At 61.9% G+C, this 19,863-nt stretch overlaps 3 protein-coding genes across 13 annotated transcripts in view; 1 reads left to right on the top strand and 2 right to left on the bottom strand.

Annotated features, from left to right (window-relative positions):
* UBA7 (ubiquitin like modifier activating enzyme 7) overlaps window positions 1–6,011 on the bottom strand; it is a 65,222-nt gene extending 59,211 nt beyond the window's left edge. For 3 of the 10 annotated variants that reach the window (XM_034777311.1, XM_034777306.1, XM_034777310.1), the window contains exons 1-6: window positions 5,505–6,011; window positions 3,839–3,947; window positions 3,454–3,622; window positions 2,133–2,267; window positions 620–726; window positions 324–414 (exon numbers count right to left, since the gene is read on the bottom strand). In XM_034777311.1, the coding sequence (XP_034633202.1) occupies window positions 324–414; window positions 620–726; window positions 2,133–2,267; window positions 3,454–3,622; window positions 3,839–3,894 (558 nt within the window). In that variant the 5' untranslated portion in view covers window positions 3,895–3,947; window positions 5,505–6,011. Of the gene's footprint in view, window positions 1–323; window positions 415–619; window positions 727–2,132; window positions 2,268–3,453; window positions 3,623–3,781; window positions 3,948–5,504 lie in introns of those variants that run through there. The other 7 variants (XM_034777303.1, XM_034777305.1, XM_034777313.1 and 4 more) reach the window with 5 other exon arrangements.
* Window positions 6,012–6,226: 215 nt separating this feature from the next.
* On the top strand, window positions 6,227–10,001 carry TCTA (T cell leukemia translocation altered). The gene is made up of 3 exons (XM_034777317.1): window positions 6,227–6,561; window positions 8,089–8,143; window positions 8,646–10,001. Exons 1-3 carry the CDS (start codon window positions 6,348–6,350, stop codon window positions 8,686–8,688), a joined length of 312 nt encoding a protein of 103 aa, XP_034633208.1. The 5' UTR covers window positions 6,227–6,347; the 3' UTR covers window positions 8,689–10,001.
* Window positions 10,002–10,797: 796 nt separating this feature from the next.
* The window catches only part of AMT (aminomethyltransferase), a 10,611-nt gene continuing 1,545 nt past the window's right edge, over window positions 10,798–19,863 (bottom strand). Inside the window, exons 2-9 of one of the 2 annotated variants that reach the window (XM_034777314.1) lie at window positions 17,720–17,887; window positions 16,308–16,388; window positions 15,415–15,546; window positions 14,649–14,727; window positions 12,587–12,777; window positions 12,234–12,414; window positions 11,730–11,885; window positions 10,798–11,417 (exon numbers count right to left, since the gene is read on the bottom strand). In XM_034777314.1, the coding sequence (XP_034633205.1) occupies window positions 11,239–11,417; window positions 11,730–11,885; window positions 12,234–12,414; window positions 12,587–12,777; window positions 14,649–14,727; window positions 15,415–15,546; window positions 16,308–16,388; window positions 17,720–17,887 (1,167 nt within the window). In that variant the 3' untranslated portion in view covers window positions 10,798–11,238. The remainder of the gene's footprint in view (window positions 11,418–11,729; window positions 11,886–12,233; window positions 12,415–12,586; window positions 12,778–14,648; window positions 14,728–15,414; window positions 15,547–16,307; window positions 16,389–17,719; window positions 17,888–19,863) is intronic. The other variant, XM_034777316.1, reaches the window with a different exon arrangement.

Raw genomic sequence — 19,863 nt, 5'->3', positions numbered from 1 at the left:
GACCTACAGCGCCCCACAGCCCAGAGGGAGCCAGATCGCACGGCTCCGCAGGGATGCTGGGCACAGAGCCTGCCCAAGAGCGAAGAATGGGGGGTTGCCTGCTGAGCAGAAAGGACAGGGAGGAGCCAAGGCCCATCACAGCTTGGCCAGCTCGTCATGGCGCAGGCTTGGCCAGGGTGGGCAAGGGATGAACTCCTGCCTCTTGGGGTTCCCTCTGTGGTGCCTGGGTGACTCCTGGCTGGGGGCCCGGGCCCTGAGGGGGGAGACAGGCTTCCCCAGGTGCCCAGCCGAGGCCACAGTGAAGGCGCTCGGCCTGGCCGTACCTGCGAGATTTGCTGGACGTAGGCGCAGACGGGCTCAGCCTCCGAGGGTTCGTCGACCACAAAGTTCTCCCCGAAGTCACAGAACAGCTGCCTAGAGGCAGGAGCAGGGGCTGGGTCAGCACCCTTGGCCAATGCACCTCCCTCCCCACAGCATCCCCTGCTGGGAGAGGCTGGGACTGGGAGTAGCCGAGGGCTCCCCCTATAGCCAGGGCTCCTGCCCCACCCCACAGCACCCCCTGCTGCAGAGCACCTGGCATGCATGTGTCTCAGCAGTGCAGGTAGCATCTTACGCTTACCCAGCCAGCCCCTTGGTGTCAGCCAGGATGAAGCGGATGCTGCAGGCATGGCAGATGTCGCTGATGCGGAGCTGTTCCTCCAGTGGCGAGTTGCTCAGAACCACAACCTGAGCCAAGACCCAGCATTAGTGCAACCGGGATCTGGCTTGGGGGTGGCTGTGCCCCCCCCAGAAGAGGCCTCCAAGCACAGTGCCACACCCCCTGGGCCAGCACGTTTCCCTGATGCCACTTCACAGCCACTCAACTGGCTTTGGCATTAGCTAGATGGCAACTTCACTCCCCCTGCCAGCCGCTGGGCAGTGCCAGCCGCTGGGCAGTGCCAGCTAGATGGGTCAGTGCGCTGAAGGCCCACAAGGGGGTGCTCACATAGCCGTTTGTGCAAGCCCTAAGTAAATACCTGGATTGTTCTTTGCAGGAAGAAGCAATCCCAAAATTGCTTGTTTAGGAACTCCGAAAGCTACAGCCAGCCCTCAGCTGGGACCCAGCACAAGACTCCCTGCCACCCCGGCCTCAGATGGAATCACTCCCCAGATTCCCCGCCCCCCTGGGCTCAGCTTAGGATTTCCAACATTCTAATCACACAAAACCAAACACACTTGCCCTGACTGCCCCTTCCCTGAAGCCCTGCTCCTGCCCCACCCGTTCTCTGAGGCCCCGCCTCCTTCTCACTCCATTCTCCCCTCCCCTCATTGCTCGCTCTCCCCAACCCTCACTTCCTTTCACGGGGCTGGGGCAGGGGGTTGGGGTGTGGGAGGGGGTGAGGGCTCTGGCTGGGGGGTGCCGGCTCTGAGGTGGGGCCAGGGATGAGGGGTTTGGGGTGCAGGAGGGTGCTGAGGCCTGGGGCAGGGGGTTGGGACACAGGAGAGGGTTCAGGGTGCGGGCTCCGGGTGGCGCAGACCTCAGGCGGCTCCCGGAAACAGTTGGCATGTCCCTCGGCTCCCAGGTGCAGGGGCAGCCACAGGGGGCTCCACATGCTGCCTCTGCCCACAGGCGCTGCCCCTGCAGCTTCCATTAGCCGCAGTTCCCGTCCAATGGGAGCTGCGGAGCCAGTGCTCGGGGCGCGGGCAGAGTGTGGAGCCCCCATGGCCACCCCATGCTTAAGAGCTGAACGTGCTGGCCGCTTCTAGGAGCCACGCAGAGCAAGGTAGGGAGCCTGCCAGCCCTGAGCCAACCGGACTTTTAATGATCTGATCAGCGGTACCAACCAGAATCACCAGGGTCTCTTAAATCGGGCGTTCCAGTCAAAAAACGGATGCCTGGCAACCCTAGCTCAGCTGGGACCCCAACCCAGACTGCCCCTCAGACCCCCCGCCCCCCTCGGACTCAGCTGTGGATCCTCCCCCTTGCCCCCCAGACTGAGGCTGGTTATGCTGGCCGTTTCCAGAAGCTGAGTGACACCTGCCAAGCCTCAGCTCCCAGCTGCCCCACACTGGCAGCCTGGACCCAGCTCCTGCCTGCTTGAGGCCCCTGCAAGTCCACAGATGTGGGTGCCCGAGCCACGGCCCCATCTCACCTGGAAGGCTGCCAGGAAGCTCTCGGACAGCTCCCTGGTGTAGGCTGTCACAGGCACATAACTGTTGAGCTCTGCCAGGCGCTGCTGGGAGGCCACGGCTCGGTTCTGGCCCACGTTGCTCTCAGACAGGAAGAACTGCAGAGATAGCCCCACATGAGGAGTGCCCCCAGCCCATGGCCAGGGGAAACCCTCCTCTGCTGTGCGGGGACACGGCCGCAGCCTCCTTACCGATGGGCTGAGCTTTGGTCACGTGGCACACAGCCCCCTCGCGCCTCCCCAGTCGCAGTGCTCACCTGGGCACCACCCATTGCTTCGGGGGACATTAGCAGCTGGCCTTGAGCATCAGGGCTGCACAGGCTGCCCATGGCACTGCAGCCTTGGCTCCCCACACCCTCAGCAAGCACTCTGGAGAGCGGGGCTGGTGCAGGGGGAGCCCTTACAAAGAAGAGACCAGGGGATTTAGGGAGAGGGCTCCCCACATCCAGATCTCCCCTTTGCACAGCGCCAGCCCTACCCCAGCCCAGGTTGTTTGAAAAGCCAGAGAAATTCCCAGACAGAAACTGACCCTGAGTGCTACGGCCGAGAACCCCAACAGGGACTGAAGGGAAAACCCAGCCTGGCTGGGGTGAGGATCCCCAAACTAAGCGCTTGAACCTGGTCAGGAGGTTAAACTGAACAATGCCCGAGGGCTGGGGCTGAGCCAGCCTGTGCCCACCCCGGCTAGGAGAGAGAGTAATAATCACATGGGTTGTTAAAAATCCCCTTCTTTGGGCCTGCCCCACCCCAGTCCGTGGCCAGGTCAAAGCGGGCTGGCAGTGCAGGGCCAGGGGGGGGATGGGGTCAAACTGTGGCCCCACATCTGTGCAGGGCTGGATCTTCTTGGCGTTCCCCTGTACTTGGGAGAGCCAGGCGCTGGGGACAGGATTGGACTTGGAAGCACTCAGGCTTAATGCGGCTTCTGTCGGGTTTGGGGGGGGACAGCTGCAGGGAGTCAGCAGGTGAGGCTGTCACTGAGCACTCCTGTAATCACTGCCGCCAATTGCAGAGGCAGGACAGGGCTACTGTGGAGAAACGCCTGTCGCTAGTTGTGGTGCAATTCTCGTCAGAAGTGGAGTCCCTCTCAGTGCCCTGGTCTCCACCAGAGCAGTTCCTGAGTGGCAGCTGCTGCTGACAGGTTGGCACCAGGCAAGTAGATGGGCGTGCTTGGGCCCTGGTGGCATCCCAGCCCCAGAACGCAGGATGAACACAGACCAGTCAAGGCTGGGAGGTACATGCCCCCAGAGAGGAGGGACCCCAAGCCCTGTCCCCCCACCTCAGGTACCTGCGAGGAGAGGTCACTCCATTGGACATTGCCCGGGTCGTGCACAGTGATTGATTTCACCCCAGCCAGGATGATGTTCTTGGCAATCTCCACACCCAGGCCCTTCATCCCCGACACCAGCACAGCAGTTTTTGCCAGCCTCCGCATGGCTTCGTGACCCAGCACGTAGCTATGGGACAAGCACAGTGGGCGTGTGGGGGAGAGAACATACAGCTGGCACAGCCCCTACTCCAACATGTCCCTGCCACACCAGTGCCCCTGGCCCCTCTCCCACCACGGCCCTGTCGCACTAGCCCCGCCCCATCACACCCACACTGGGACACTGCACCTGGCATGCTCCTTGGCTGACCCCAGGTGCCCCCTGATCTCCAGGCCCAGCACTCACAGCTGCCGCGAGTACAGGCCCTCGTCGATCTCGCCCAGGCTCTCGGAGCGCCTCATGCTGCTTCTGCCCAGTGCAGATGTGGGTGAGGTGGGTGCGGCTGTGCCCAGCCCTGCATGAGAAAAGAACCAGTCTGGAAGCCAGGACTCCTGGGCCCTGCTCCTGATCCTCCACTGGGGCTAGTGGCTCCACATCAGCTCCATTCCTGGCTGCAAAGGGCAGCAGGATGCTCCACGCAGCCAGCCAGGCTGCCCTGGGCCCCCTAGAGCTGTCCAGCTCCAGCCCAGCCCCCAGCTGTGGGTGGGCAGCTCCTCTCTCTGGGTCCCAGAGCTGGCAGCTAACACACGGCTGTGGGCAGCAGAGCCTGTCCGGAGGGATGGGGGAGATTGGCAGGGCCTGGCAGGCGGCTGGCACCCAAGCTGGGCTAGAGCCATGGTGCAGAGCACCCAAGGGGCATCACATTTGTCACCCAGGGCTGCACCCAGAAAGGGCCAGCCCATTGGCTGTACCAGGGCAGCACTGGGGGCAGCGGGTGCTCAGGATGCTGGAATGCACCCCATGAGGTGGTGGATGCTCCCTGCCACAGGTTGGCAGGCTCAGGGGCTCCAACCCCATCTCCAGCATCTCCCGGCAGAGGCCTGGCTCCATAAGGTTTAACGCAGCTAGGGGCTTGGCCATTAGGAGGGAAAGGCAGCGCTATCCTGGCACCCTAGCTCAGCCCCGCCCCAGCAGACCCAGCCCTGTGACTGTCAGGAAAGTGAAAGTGAAAGGCCAGCAATGGGAGGGGGAGGGGAGCTGCTGCCAATGGCTGGAAGTTGACTGCATTCCATGAGCTCCCCAATCCTGGGGCAGCAGCCTCAGATGGTCCCCGTGCCACGCCTCATGCATTGCAGGAAGCCCGCCTGCCACACAGGGACAGATGGGAGCAAAGACTGTGGCTGAGGGAAGGGAGCTGGGGCCAATCCCTTCCTAGCCCCCAAGGCTAGCTTGGCAGCACCCTCATCCCAGCACCTCACTGCAGCCTGATGGAGCTATGGGCACAGCGCTGCCCTGTCCTGGGGCAGCAAAGACCAACCCACCCTAGCAGAAGTTGGGCACATGGCACAAGAAGCTGCTGGCATGAAGGCCACTGGAGCAGTCAGTAGCCTCCCTCAGACTGGCTGGTACCCCGCTGCCCAGGCACAGCACACCTGCTGGGTCAGGTGGGGCTAGGCACCATGCAGCAGGAAGGGGACTCCTCTAGACACCCGCCCGGCATGGGCAGGGGTCTGCCACACACCCCACTGCATATCACATTATGGGGGCCTGCAGGGCACAAAGCTAGCCAGAGCACAGCACAGCAGCAAGGTCCTGGGGATACCAGGGCAGGGGCTTTGCAAAGTGATGCCAGTAGGAGGAGGGGGCAGGCGCCAGGAGCCCACGCATATGGGGGCAGAAACATCCCTGCCCCGTGCCTGGGTCTTATCCCCATGGGCAGAGGGCAAGCAAGGCCCCGCACAACCAGGCCACGCTCAGCCCCTCTAGGGCCCGGGACAGAACCTGCCTCCCAGCCCTCTGCTCCAGCCACCGGACACCGCTCCCTGCCCAGAACCAGCCCAGAGGTGGGGATAACACGGCTGCTGGGGTTCATGCCCAAAGGGGGAGGCTGGCGAAAGGGGTCAGCACTTACCCAGCCAACCGATGCCCACACAAGCGCCTGAGAAGAAGCTCAAGGAGGATAGCAGGAAACGGCAAGTCGAGGAACAGCTACCTCCCGGCTCAGCCTCTTAAAGGCACAGACACGCCTGAGCCACGGGCAGTGGGGTCACCGTCACCAGAGCTCCGCTTGGGGGCAGGGAGGTACGCGGACAGCGGGGATACCGGAGCTCTGCCAGAGCGCCGCCAGGGCACGAGCTGGTGCAGGAGTAGCAGGAACGCTGGAGTGTGTAGGGAGGGCATGGTCTAGACACAGCCAGGACTTCCTCCTCAGCAAAGACACATCCCCTCCCACCCTGTCCGAGTGCCCAGCCCAGGGCCTAGCGCAGCGCGCTAGGGGCTGTGTACAGCTGAAGGAGAAGTCTGGTAACCCGCAGCAATGGCACCTATGGACTGTATCCTGGCAAAGGGGACCACCTGGCATCATGCAGCTCCCACTATCCCTCCCCCGCTGTGATATCTGGTGCTGAGCTGGGAGGGGAGGGGCGGGGCCGGGCCAGTGCAGGGGCGGGCGAGTTGTGGGAGGAGGAGTGGGACCAGTTGCGAGGCCGAGCGGGGAAGTCCGGGGGGTCAGTGTGGGAGGAGGTGCAAGGCCACTGCAGGTGGGGGCTAGGTTATGAGCGGAGGGGCGGAACAGGTGCGGGGGAAACGCGGGCTGTGAAGGAAGGGGCGGGGCCAGTGGGGGTGGGCTGTGGGAGGAGGGGCTGGGCTGCGGCGGCTCCGCTCACTGTCTCGGGGCAGGTTCACGGGGTGCTCCCATTCCAGAGAGGAGGGGAGGCAGTGCAGTGCAGTGCTCTATTGGCGCCTGCGCAGGGCGATGGCGGCACCGTGGCTGGGCTGGGAGGCGCCGGGCCGGGCGCTGCGGGGCCTGGCCTGGCTGGGGCAGGAGTTCGCGGCCGACTGGGCGGCTCAGGACCTGCGGGCCGCGGTCTTCCAGCTGCTGCTGCTCTGGCTGGGCCTCAGCTTGCTGGGCATCCACCTAGCCTGGCGGCTCCACGGAAGTCGCGTCAGCCGCCTCTGCTGCCGTCCAGGTACGGGCCAAACCGAACCCCCCGGGCTGGGCTGTGCTGCCGCCCAGGTACCGACCGGGACGAACGGAGCCCCCGGGCCGGGCCCGAGTCCCCCACCCTGCGGGCCCGGCTGTACTGCTGCCCAGGTACGGGCCCCATTTCCCGGGATGAACTGAAGCCGCCCCGGAATGTGCTGTGCTGTGCTGCCGCCCAGGTACCGAGCAAACCGGGCTGAATCAACCCCCCTGGTCGGGTCAAACCGAACACTTGGGCTGGGCTGCCAGACAGGTACCGACCCGAAATCCCTGGGTTGAGCTCTGCTGCTGCCCTGGTTCCGAATCGGACCCCCGGGCTGGGCCGCCGACCAGGTACCGACCTGAACCAAACCCTTGGCCGGACACCGACTCCCCCAGCCCTGGGCCAGACTGCCGTCCCGGTGCTGACCCGAACTGAATCCCCCGCTGGGCTGGATTGCTGGCCAAGTACCGACCGAACTGAACCTCCTGCCCCGGGCAGGGCTGACGCTCAGGTACTGACTGGGCTATGCTATGGGGAATGTGGTGTGACCCGGCCCCCAGAGTGGCCCCTGGTTTCTGGTTCCTGGCCCCCCAGTGAGGGGCCAGCTCTGAATGGGGAGACCTGGAGGATGGACCGTTGCCCAAAGTACCGTGCCTGTGGCGATCTTGCCTGACCTGGGCAGTCCCAAGTACTTTGGGGGTCTGGGGTTGGAGCCAGCCCTGTTCCTGGCATCCAGATCCTAGAAGCATACCTGGGCAGAGCAGCCTAGGCACCTTGTGCCAGGCCCTGCCCTAGCAGCTGCCCGCCCCACAGACTGAGTGGGCCTGGCTCCAGCTGTCAGGGAGAACTGGGGCTCCAAGCTATGTAAGGCATAGGGCAGGGGTTGCTGCTGGGCCTGGCCGTGGGGTGGGGAGACGGACCGTGGACGAATTATAACACTGCTGGGGAGTAGCGCTCAGGCTCTCTTGGGCTTGTCTGGGCAGCTAGCCTGTTCAGATTGGCTTCCCACCCTCTCCCAATGGCCTGTTGTGCACAGGTTCGTCCCATAGTGCCACGCTTCAGAGCCATTCCTTGTGGAATCTGGACAGGGGATGCTGCGCCCATGTCTCTGTGCACCTAGCACATGGGGCTGAGTGACCCTGGGGAGTGGGTGAGTCCACCAGGGGCAGGGCATGGTGCTCTTCTTCACGCTGTCTCACCTACAGGCTGGAAGGGGGCAGCGAGGACTAGGGCACACACCCCTGCACGTCCCTGGCTGCTTGTGGGCCCCCACCCCGCCCAGAGGAGAATCCAGGAGCACTGCGCCATTGCCCAGGCAGAGGTCCTCCCCCAGGCAGCATGGAAGGGGCTGGCTTGTCCCCAGCAGCTCCCTGGTATCGAGGGGGGGGAAATCAGGTGCTGGCCTGGCTGTGGCATGTGGAGCTACTGCTAGGCATCTCCCAAGTATCCCTCAGCAAGGTGCCTGTTGCCTGCCCCCAGCTATGAGCCCTGCCTGGCCCCACCCTGACTGCTCCTTTGCCTTGTTTCCAGGCAGAGGCGGCCAGAACGGAGGAACCCCCGCTGGTGCCTCATATTTCCCCACGTGGTGAGTGCTTCCCGCTGTTCAGTCTTGCGCCACTCAGCAGGGGGCTCACAGGCCTGGACTCTGGCCTTCCCCACCTCACCAGTTCATAAGGCTCCTTCTCCAAGTGCAGCCCCAGGCCTCAGAAACAGCTGGTCCTGGCCTGTGCACTGCCAGAATGCAGGGCTCTGAGACGGGCAGAAGCCCAGCCCCGGCATCTCCTTCCCTGTTAGCAGGGGGAGCCCTGCCACGCCTGTCCTGGGCGGGGGTCACCCCAGTGGTGGCTCTCGTGCCCAGGCAACTGCAGCGGGGTGTGTGGGTTGGCGTGCCCACTGGTAGTGTCCATCCCCACAGGATCTATGTGCATGTGTGGTGCCTGCCAGAGGACTCCACCCATCCTTTACCACTCTGACCCCGGGCTGCCCACTGCTCTAGGCCTCTGAGCTGCAGGAGCCAAGCCCCAGGTGTCTGAGGTTCGCCCCAAAGCTCTGTCTATGGTGCCTGCTCTCTTCTCACCCTCCTTTAGGGACAGCTCAAGCAATGAGGCTGTGAAGACGCACCGAGAGTGAGGCGTGGACGGATACGCCGGTGGGCAGGGGTATACCTGGGACAGCTCCACCCATGGGCCCCAGCGCTGCCAGCCAAAGAAACTGGCTTTGCACTTTCGCTGCGTTGGAGACCGCAGCCATGTCACCTGTGGGCTAGCCCCTGGCCAGCAGGGAGCTGTACAGCCAGCTGGCCTGTGCCCATCCCAGCTGGCCTGTGCCCATCCCAGCTGGCCTCTGCACAGCCGCTCAGGCAGGGCAAGCTCCTATCTCACCCCTGCAGTCACTTCTGGGGGCATCTGCACTGCCCCAAGCACATCAGCCCTTCCCCCTGCCTGCCCCAGACAAAACAGGCCCCTGCAGCGGCCACAGGTGTACATGGGGGGTGGTGTGTAGTCTGTGCCTCAGTAGTCCTTGTGCCCAGCTTAAATCCTCCCTGAGCACATGCCCCTGAGCCCTGCTCTGAGCCCCTCCCCCCAACTCTTGTCCACTGCTGCCCCCACCCCGATGAGCCAAAAGCCTTCCTGTCCCCCAGCCCCTTCCCTGCTGCCAAGCCCCCTCTCTGCCCCCAGGGACTGAGACTCATGCACCTGTACCACTTTCTGCCCCAGCGGGCAAGGTGGGAGGTCCTACTCCCTGCTGCTAGAACTCCTGTGCTCCCTGTGACCCTGGCCCCTGAGGCAACTGCAGCTGCTCCTCAGAGGGGCAGGATTCTGCTCCTGGGCACAGGGGAGATGCAGGGCAGGATGGCAGCGCTGTCCCACTGGTTACACAGTGTGGGAGCAGAGAGCTGAGCTGCCCCCCACACCTGGGGTTTGGTGGTGTGGGGGGCCTTGGGGCACCACCTGGCTGCTCTTGCCCTGCGCTGTGTCTCATAGCAGTGTTGGAGTGATAGCCCACTGGCACCTGGGCAGTAATGCTGCCAGCTTCCACACAGCACCCCACGTGCCATCTGCCTGGTCCAGGTGAGGCCTTCCTAGGCCAGTGCCCTCTGCCAAGGTGCCAGCCCTTGGGATCAGAGCAGGAACAGCATGCCCATGGCAAACCCAGCCTAGGGGCCAGGGTGCCCCTCAGGGCAGTAGGAATAGCTGGACCCAGGTACTTCCAGCCCCACCTGCAGTGAGCGAGGGTATCTCCAAGCCCAGGAAGGGGCAGGGCTCAGAGGCAGCACCTGGCTAATGGCCTGGCAGGCACATGGTGGCACAACTGGGCTTGGAGCCCGTTACCTGTATCCCAGGCCTTTAGCCCCAGGGCCACCTACTGTCCTTCTGCACTCTGCCAGACCCTGGCTGAAGGCTCCTGTGACCTGCTGGCTGGATTAAATCCCTCTGCTGTGACTATGCTGCTGTTCAATTACTGGGGGGGGGGGAACTGCATTCATTCTGGCTGTCTCTGACCCTGTCCCTGGAGGAGGGAGATGCTGTCCTAGCTGGTGGATGCTGTTGCTCTTCAGACACTTGGAGCAGCTGCCTTGAACTACTTACCCTCTTCCAGGCAGGGATGGGGGCAAGGGCAGGAGCACGCAGCATAGAATCATAGAATATCAGGGGTGGAAGGGACCTCAGGAGGTCATCTAGTCCAACCCTCTTCTCAAAGCAAGACCAATCCCCAGACAGGTTTTTTTTTTGCCCCAGATCCCTAAATCCTGGGTTTAGCAGGCCACTGCTCAACCCACTGAACTATCCCTCCCCCCACACAGATGCATGCCCTGCCATGCTGGGGGGAGAGGGCCTGGGGGGAGGGGCATGCCCCCACAGCTGTTTTCGAACAGGCCTGTGGCTGGGCCCTGCTGGCACAGGACTGGCCCTAGGCACCCTGGTTCACCCACAGCCCCAGTGTGCCCAAATCTCTCTCCCCCTTTCTCATGGGGGGGGGGGGAGTGTGCTGTGCCACCCCAGTGCAAGGGCTAAGTCTCCAGTGGGCTGAGCTGGGCTGCCCAGGCTGAGCTGTTCTCCCCAGCTCTGCCACTGGTAGGTTCCACTGGGGGTTATGGGCTTCAGGCCAGTGTGGGACCCAGAATACTCAGAAGCCAGGCATGAGCGGTGGCAGCTGGAGACTGCTCTGCAGGCCGTGCCCTCTGGGCACTGCACAGCCCCAGCCTAGCGTGGGTAAAGACGAGCGGCAGAGCAGGAGTGGAGTCAGGGGGTCTTTAATGGACAATCACAGCCCAATTACAGAAATGGGGGGAATGCCCAGGCGGGCTAGGGCAGCAGAGGGACTCTCACCTTGCCAGCCCATTGACTGGCAGCATGTGGTATACATACAGCAAGGCCAGAGCATGTCTGGACACTGAGGGCACACTCAGAGGCTGCCCACCCCCCCCAAGAAAACCAACAGACTGGCCTGGTTTGGCATCGGCCTCAGATGGGGCTGGAAGGCACTTGGCACAGGCCCTTGGCATTGGCTGTGCAGCACATGGCTGGACGTTGGCTCTTTGGCCCCGGTGGGGCCCAGCCTTGCTTGAACGGGTGGCACTGTGGGGAGTTCTGATTGGGGACATGGATTCTCATGTGGTGAAGAGAGGCGCATGCTGATTGATTGGGGTGGGTGGGAGGCGTGGCTGCCAGCCACATCTCACTTGAGCATATGGTAGCGGGTGGGCACAAAGGGCATCCTGGTGACCAGGGCAGGGCAGCTCTTCTTCCGCACCTCCACTGCCACCACCGTGCCCACCCGGCTCTGCTCGCCCTCCACATAGCCCATGGCCACATTCTTCTTCAGGCAGGGAGAGGGGCAGCCACTGGTCACTTTGCCTGGGCACAGCAAGCACAAGTGGTGGGTTAGTGTGGGCACATGTGCCAGCCTCCCACCACTGCTGGGGCCCAGCTGGACAGACCCCACACATGCAGCTGTTACATTCTCCTTGACGTGGGGCCCAGCTTTGAGCTTTGCAGGTCGGAGCCTGTCACACAGGGATATGGCCACGCCAAGCATGCCAGGGTCAGGGTCCTGCCCCCTGGGCTGTGGCACAGTGAGGGGAAGGGAGGCCAGTGCAAGTGGGCTAATGAAGGGCTAGCCAAGCCCAAGCACCCCCCAAGCGCCACGCTCCTGCCCGCCCCACCTACCGATGGGCCTGCCCTCTGGGCTCAGGATGGGCATGTGTGGCCGGATGGGGGGGCCTGTGGAAATCAGCCCCACGCGCTTGCGCTTAACCTTCCCTTTGATCTGGGGCACAATGACTGGGGCACCGGGGAAATCCATAGCCAGCCGGCGCCGCTTCCCTGCAGGCAACAAGACAGGGCAAGTTAGGGGGTGGGGCACCCCTCCCCCACACCACCAGCGCTCCAAACCCTGTCCCACCTCCACCCCCGGCCCTCAGGGTGCCTGGCCAACCCCCCATGCCCTGGCACTCTGGGGGCCTAGCCAAGCCCCCCACACACCAAGTGCCCCACAACCCATCCCCCCCAGCCACAAGGGCTCTCACTGTCCCCATGTCTCCATTCCCCAAGGCAGCTGGCACCCCTGTACCAGCCTCCAGTCCCCATGCCAGGCTCACCCACCCCTCCTCACTGCTGTTGCTAAGGTGCCCAGGCCCCACCATGCCAGCCCTGCTCCTTGCCCCTTCCTACCCAGTGTCCACACCAGAGCCGCCTCCACAGGCGTGGTCGTCTCATCAATGTCGTTGCCATAGAGACAGAGCCCCGCCTCCAGGCGCAAGCTGTCCCTGGCCGCCAGCCCTGCCAACTGCACTTGTGGGTCCCTGAGTAGCAGCTCCACCAGCTCCACCGCGCGCCCCATGGGCACCGAGATCTGAGCCAAGCAATGGCAGGCATGGTAAGTTCCAGCTTCCCGCATCCCACCAGGCAGTGCCTGAGCCAGCACTGTGCCACCCACGAGACACATCGCCCCCTCCCTGCCCCGCCAGGGCTGCTCCTGTTTTGGTACCTCCGCCCTCCCCCACCCGGGCCCGGCAGCACGGTACCTCCACACCATCCTCTCCGGTGTAGCCGCAGCGCGTCACCCTACAGCCTGGCACCCCAAACACGCCCATCACCGCACTACTCATGAAGGGCAGCTTGGCCAGGTTGTCCGACACGCCTGTCTGCAGCACCTGCACCGCCGAGGGACCTGGGCACAGAGAGCATGGGAGGAGCTCAGCGAAAGCCTCAGCATCTGGGGAAGAGGGGCAGGTGGAGCATGGAGCGGGCAATGCCTACCTGTGATGTTGCACCCCATAATGCTTTATGGGAATATGCTTATGAATGTATATATGACATAACTGGAATATGTTTTATGCTACATATGCCTTGTAACATATCTCTGTAAAGGTCATGATCTACTAAATCTATTAATCCTATTTGTATGCATGTATCATTTTTGTATTCGAAGTAACAAATATTGGCTTTGTACTTGTTTAATCTTAAGTAGCCTCAGTGAAGCAGTTGGTCAGCTTCCTGAGAAAGGACTATTCTCAGTAAGTGCCCAATCAAGAAACACTTAAGCCAACAATGAACTTGGAGATGCCAATCCACAGCTGAGCTTTCCCGGAAATTGTGGCTTGGCTGGTAAGGAACTCAGTCATGCATGGACATGTGACTCCAAAACTCCATTTTGTTGCTGGATTCTACGTGGGGGAGGGAGGTGTGTCCACCCACAAGAGAAAGTCTATTTAAACCCGAGAGACCCATCCATTTGGTCTTCAGCTGGCTCAAGAGATAGCCTCTCCACCCCAAAGGATACCTGAAAGAAACTGGGACAAGGGACAGTAACTACAGGGGGTGTGAGTGATTGCTGGACCCAGACTAGAAGGAGGCTAGTCTATAAAAGAGCCTTATTGGTGAGATTTTATCTATATTCAGCTTCTTACTGTATTAGGTTTAAACTTGAGTGTTTTATTTTATTTTGCTTGGTAATTCACTTTGTTCTGTCTGCTATTACTTAGAACCACTTAAATCCTACATTTTGTATTTAATACAATCACTTTTTACTTATTAATTAACCCAGCATATGTATTAATGCCTGGGGAAGGGGGGGGGGGACAGCTGTGCATATCTCTCTAGCAGTGTTATAGAGGGCAAACAATTTATGAGTTTATCCTGTATAAGCTTTATACAGGGTAAAACAGATTTATTTGGGGTTTGGACCCCATTGGGAGCTGGGCATCTAAGTGTTAGAGACAGGAACACTTCTTAAGCTGCTTTCAGTTAAGCTTACAGCAGTTAGGGAACATGGTTCAGACCTGGGTCTGGGTTTGCAGCTGGCTAGCATGTCTGGCTCAAACCAGGCAGGGCACTGAAGTCCCAAGCTGCCAGGGAAAATAGACTTAGAGAAGTAGTCTCAGTTCATCAGTTGGCAGTTCCTAAGGGATTTTCTGTGATCCAACCCATCACACCACCCTGGCAGCGCACGAAGGACCTGGGGTGGAGCCGGCGGGAAGTTTCAGTATGTCTGACTCAGAACAAATGGAGTCCCCACCATGGGCCAATGAGCAGAGAGCCCGGGGCATTTCCTGCCAGCCCCCCACTGATCTCTCAACGCTGCCCCACACAGCCAATCTGCCAGGGCCTGCCTGCCTGGCAGGCTGCCATGCACTGAGCCACAGGGCTGCCCGACCCCCATCAGGCAGGTTTCGTTCCAAGATTCATCAGCCTGCAAGAGATTGAGTGAGTCAGCATTTCTGACCCACCCCCACCTCTAGGACAGCTCTGCCCAGGAATGATGGGCCTTGACCCTCACCTGGCAACCCCCAGTACCAGGGCAGTGCTGCCTGTGTTTACCAACTGCCCCCTGCACCGGGGGATGGGGGGGAGCACAGCAGGGTCGAGGGGTGTGTGCCATCAGCTTCTCTCTATCGGGTGTCCTGCCCCGTTCCCATGCACTTGGGGAGTCCTACCTTGGCTTGGCCAGCCTGGCAGGAGAGCCAGCACCATCAGCTTGGGGGGTGGCAGGAATTCTGAACCAGGGTGACCCCAATGGGGAAGGGGCTGTCAGTGCAGGGCATGATGCAGGGACGTGCTGGCAGCCCGGGGTGGGCGGCCCATTACCTTGCAGAGCTAGCAGCGCGTTTTCAGAGACCTCCAGGTGCACGTCGCCACCTGCAGCCCGCAGATCCTCTGCTCGGCCCTGGAAGGGAGACAAGCGCAGGTGGGAATGGGGCCAGCAGAGTAGGGACAGAGCCCAGCTCCTGAGGGCCAGGTCGGCAGCTGGACCATGGATCAGCATCGGACCTGCCTCCAGTCTGCACGGGATGGATTCTTCTGCTTCTGCCATTCAGGGAGCCCCCTGGTAGCCAGTGCTGAAGCCCCATGGGGATGGGCACCAACAGGGCAGCACCAGCATAGCGGGGAGAGAACAGGTGCCCAGCAATGATCCCATTCTCGGGGTCACTGCGGGGTCCAGGTGTTGTACTTAAAGTACTGCACAGGATCTTTTTAGGGGGAATAAGGCAAAACGCCACATTTATTAGTAATACATGTATTCATTAACACTGTATTATATGCATATAATATATTACACTTACACTCACACACACACACACAAACCCATTCTGTCTTCTTGTTACCAATTAGTTGCTCCCCTTAACTTCACTGGCCAGGTGAGTTAGATGGGGGAGGGGGTGGAGCCGGGCTTCTGCCGACCAAGGGTAATGCAAAGTTTTTAAATGAGGCTTTGATACAAAGTTCCATGAAAACAGAGGTCACACGTGGGTAGACCCACCACAAGGTTATATGAAGAGGCACAATGTAAAGTCATATGAAAATTATCAGAGATTGATCTACACAGGCAGGGGGTGCCCAGCTGCACATATACCTGCATCAGGGCCCAGTCCTTCTCCCTGCAGCCTGCGTTGGACACCACGTAGAGGTGCTGCTCCGACGTGCTGGTCACGATCAGGTCGTCGAGGATGCCTCCCTCCTCGTTAGTGAAGAGAGACAAGGTGCCCTGCAAGCGGGGACATGCTGAGTCTGGGCAGCCACAGGCCACAGAGCAGACCTGCACCCACCTGCCCATCCCCACCTCAGAAACTCCAGGCAAGGCCACGGATCACCAGCATGCCATGCAGCGTCTCCTAATGGCCCTTCAGTGAGAGACCCCTGCAAGCCCAGCCCTGGGCTCCCCTATCTGCCGGTGCCCCTCACTCCTGACCGCAGCCCCTGTGAGCCCAGCCCCGGGTCTCTCTCTCACTGAACCGAGGATGGGGTTGATTTTGTGGTGGACGTGTGCTATGGGATCCCCCAACTCTCTGATCCCGTGGCCTGAGCAGGACGGGTGGGCAGCTGAGGTGGCCACATCTCCTGTGATGAATGGGGCAATTTTCTGCACTTGTTATGAACCATTTGACTTGGGACCTATCCACATGGCGTCACTACCCCAGAGGGGAGAAGCAATTTGCTCCCTGGGACACAGAAGGTGTTGGAGTCACAGAGCCACCAGGGCTGGCTGGGCCCAGATCGACACACCAACTCCTAGGTGAGCGCCTCCCCCCACTTGTCAGGAAGCTGAGCGCCCCACCGGGCACATGGCAGGAGCTGCCAGGCTGCTGCTGCACACAGAGCAGGGGCAGAGGGGGTCTAGAGCCAGGGCTCCCCCCAGTGGTGGCTCTGCCCATGCCCAGGCTGCCCTAGGACCCACTGCTGTTGTCTCCAGGGCACTATAAAGACTCCTGGCCATGCGTGGGGGAGGACGTCACACACCCCACATACCTGGTCCGGCTTCAGCTCCGCGATGTCCCCAACCACCAGGCTCTCCATGAACTTCACCCGGTCCCGGCCAAACACCTTGGTCTGGGGAAGAGACATTGCTGAGGGTCTGTCTCCGCTAGCTGGCCAGGCAGCTGGCTCAGGCTGCAGGGCAGTTTCATTGCCGTGTAGACGTTATGGCTCCAGCTGCAGCCCAGCTCTGGGACCCTCCCACCTCACAGGATCCTAGATCCTGGCTCTAGCCTAAACCTGAACTTCTACAGGGCAATTTAACAGCCCCTCGTGCCAGTCCCATGACCCACGTCAGATGGCATGGGCCAGCTGCAGGCATCTGCAGCATGGGCACAGCTTGAGACCAGCTTACCAGCCCTGCCCCATAGCCATCAAGACATGCCCAGCCCCCATTGCAGAGAGCCCCCCCACTGTCCCTACCCGCCCCCCCTGTAGCAGAGAGCCCTGCGCTGCCCATCGCAGAGAGCCCCCCTGCCAGCCCTGCCCCCCACCACGCGGCGTGCCGAGCTCGCCTGGCCCCCCTCCCCCCTTGCAGAGAGCCCCATGCCAGCCCTGCACCCCCATCACAGAGAGCCCTGCACTGGCCCTGCCCCCCTCCCCCATCGCAGAGAGCCCCACGCTAGCCCAGACTCCCCACCCCTATCACAGAGAGCCCTGTGCCCCACCCCATTGCAGAGAGCCGCACGCTGGCCCTTCCCTTCTGCCCCCATCACAGAGAGCTCTGCGCCAGCCTGGCCCCCTCCACCCCCATCGCAGGGAGTCCTGCGGCAGCCCAGCCCCCCGCATTGCAGAGAGTTCACCCCCTGGCCCCATCGCATCGCAGAGAGCCCAGTGCTGGCCCTGGCCCTCCCCCGTCAGAGAGAGCCCCAGCCCTGCCCCTCCCCACATCGCAGAGAGCTCCGCGCCGGGCCCTCCCCCCACTCCCCATCCTCCAGCGTCACAGAGAGCCCTGCGCCAGTCCAGCCCCCCCCGCCATTGCAGAGAGTCCTGCACCGGTCCAGCCCACCCGCCATTGCAGAGAGTCCCACCCTGTCCCCTGGTGGCAGGGTCAGGTACTTGTGTATTAAGATATTTTTAAGCAAGCGAAGCAAGTGGGGCGGCGAGTGAGCTAGGATTCCTGGGTTCCATTCTCTGCTCTGCCCTAACTCACTGTGCAGCCTGGCTGAGTCCCTGCCCTGTTTCAGGAGGGCCACAGCTCCAGTCACTCCCCTTGGATCTGACTCTGGGCAGTGCTGGCTGGCCCTGCCTGGGCCTCAGTTTCCTCATCTCGGGGTGTCTTAGGGCTTGGCTACAAGGTGAACGGGTGGGCAGCAAACGGGGCATACAGCTTCCTGGCCTGCATGTGGCCAGGCTGTGAGCACAGGGGACCCTTGGCTGGGAGCGGCTGGGGTGCACGATGCTACCTGCAGCATGTGGGAGACATCAAAGAGGGAGCAGTGCTGGCGTGTGTGCAGGTGGGACTCCAGGTGGCTCAGCGCGTACTGCACAGGCATGCTCCAGCCAGCGAAGTTCACCATCTTACCACCCTGCTGCCGGTGGAAGGCGTGGAGGGGCGTCTGCTTCAGGCCGTCCTGCAGGGCGAGACAGGGCCGTATCAGGCCAGCCCTGGCACTAGAACGCCCCCAGCAAGAGGGGCTGGGCTCGGCCCCTGGCACAGAGCCATGTGTCCGGGGCACAGCATGGCTCCCTGCCAGGAAATGTCGATGGACACTGCCCCAGGGCAATGTTCCTGTCACAAGGCAGATTACCACCCGAGGGCTGCACTGGCAGTCAGAGCTTGGGCACCCTTCTGTGAGACAGAGCTGAACCTGCAGCTGACCCCCAGCAGCGCCCCTATGGCCCAGACAGGGAGAGGATGGCTCAGACCAGCTGGTACCCCAGCCACACTTGCGCAGCGGTAGCCCCTCCCTGAGCAGCTCTGGGGCTGACTTGCAGGGTCTCCCTCTGCTGCCCCCAGGCTGGGAGCGCGCCCAGGGCTGCAGGCTCTCTCCCCCCACCCACCTTGCTACGCCTCCCTGCCCAATGCCAGCCTCAGTGCACAAGGCTGTGCCCCAGACCCAGGGACACCTGCTGGCACCACAGAGTAACCCCAGAGCCAGGCATGTCTTGGGCCCAGGGATGCAGGCTCCCGGGGAGACTGCCTCGGACTTGTTGGGGAAAGTCCAGGCTTTCCCCTTTAGTCTCTGAGGGCATGAGCCCCCCCCGGACCTGCTCCAGATGGGGGAGGCCTGGAGGACACTCCGCCCCCCACTCTGGGCTCCCATTCCAGAAGTTTTAGCAGTGTATGTCTGTGCCGGCTGAGGCCTCAGGCTGCAGTGTTGGCTTGGACACTCATCTTGAGGCATAGGAGGGGGCTCCACCAGGCGCCCCAGAAGGGAGAGGAGCCCCCGGGCTGGCTGCCAGGGCCCCAGCTCGGAACCAGGCTGCAGGTCTCAGCCCAAGTGGCTATTCCAAGAAGCTCAAGAAGGGGCACCTGCCCCAGTGCCAGAGCCAGAGATCTGGACTAACAGGAACATTCAGCCACCAGGTTTCTGGCTCCTCCCACCTCTTCCTGTAGTGCTGCCTCCCACACTGTAGGGGCGCCAGGACCCCCAGGATTGGGCCATGTTGCCCAGCAAGAGAGATGGCTTTGAGGGGGAGCTGAGGGGCCCCTTGGTGCAGCACTGTGCCGCAGCAGCATCCCCTTCCCCATGTGCCAAGAGCTGCCAACGCTCGGCACAAGGCTGGACTTCCCCTTACAGCTGCGCCGGCTCCCTGGAGCATGATGGACATGGCTCTCGCAACCCACTGAAACAAAGCCAGAGCCCTAGGCTTGGGTCCATGGTGCCTCCCTGCTGGATGGAGGAGAGGGGGGCATCCTTGCCCGGGGAGGGATGGGGATAAAGAGGGCTGTATTTACTGATGGGGGAGAATTCGGGGTGCCCACGCAGACAGCCCAGGGTTGTGTGTGCACAGATCAAGGGAAGCTCCTGCCCTTTGCCCAGCACGTGCCCTTCATTATCTGTAATTGGCATGTCCAAGGTCACTGAGGGGGAGGTATCTGCTGTCCCTGCCTCTCACTTCTCTCCCCCCTCTGCCAGGTCTCTCTGGCTCCTGCTCTTTGCCAGTCTCCCACCCCTACCCTGCCTACAGAGAGATCAGTAGGGAGAGTCCACATTCATCATTAGGGTTCAGAGTTGGCATCAGCATAGGCTCAGCCCAATCCCCGGGGGCAGACTCTCTGCACACTAAGGCAGGCACCACCACAGCAGTGGCACAGGTAGAGGTGCAGGGGGCAGCTGAAGGGGCAAAAAGAGAGCTGTTGGGAGGTGTAGTCTGAGGGGACAGGGTATTCAGGGGTATGGGGGCACCCCAATCAGGGGGGACAGGGGGTACAAAGAACAGTCGGGAGACATATGGGTGGTGGACACAGAGGACATAGTCCCGAAAGCTCATGGAGCAATAGGGGGACACGGGGGGGGGGGGGGGGGGGGGGGGGGGGGGGGGGCCCCAGGTGCCGGGCACCCAACCAAACCCATGGGGGGGCCCCTGGTAAGGGGGGGGGGGG

Source organism: Trachemys scripta, chromosome 7 (genome assembly GCF_013100865.1).
Source record: "Trachemys scripta elegans isolate TJP31775 chromosome 7, CAS_Tse_1.0, whole genome shotgun sequence".
NCBI lineage: Eukaryota > Metazoa > Chordata > Testudines > Emydidae > Trachemys > Trachemys scripta.
This window is presented reverse-complemented; position numbering and strand designations above follow the sequence as displayed.

Coding starts and splice junctions, on each gene's coding strand:
- TCTA (XM_034777317.1), top strand. CDS start 6,348: ATGGCGGCACCGTGGCTGGGCTGGGAGGCGCCGGGCCGGGCGCTGCGG. Junction 6,562..8,088: donor CCGCCTCTGCTGCCGTCCAG/GTACGGGCCAAA, acceptor CCTTGTTTCCAG/GCAGAGGCGGCCAGAACGGA. Junction 8,144..8,645: donor GCCTCATATTTCCCCACGTG/GTGAGTGCTTCC, acceptor ACCCTCCTTTAG/GGACAGCTCAAGCAATGAGG.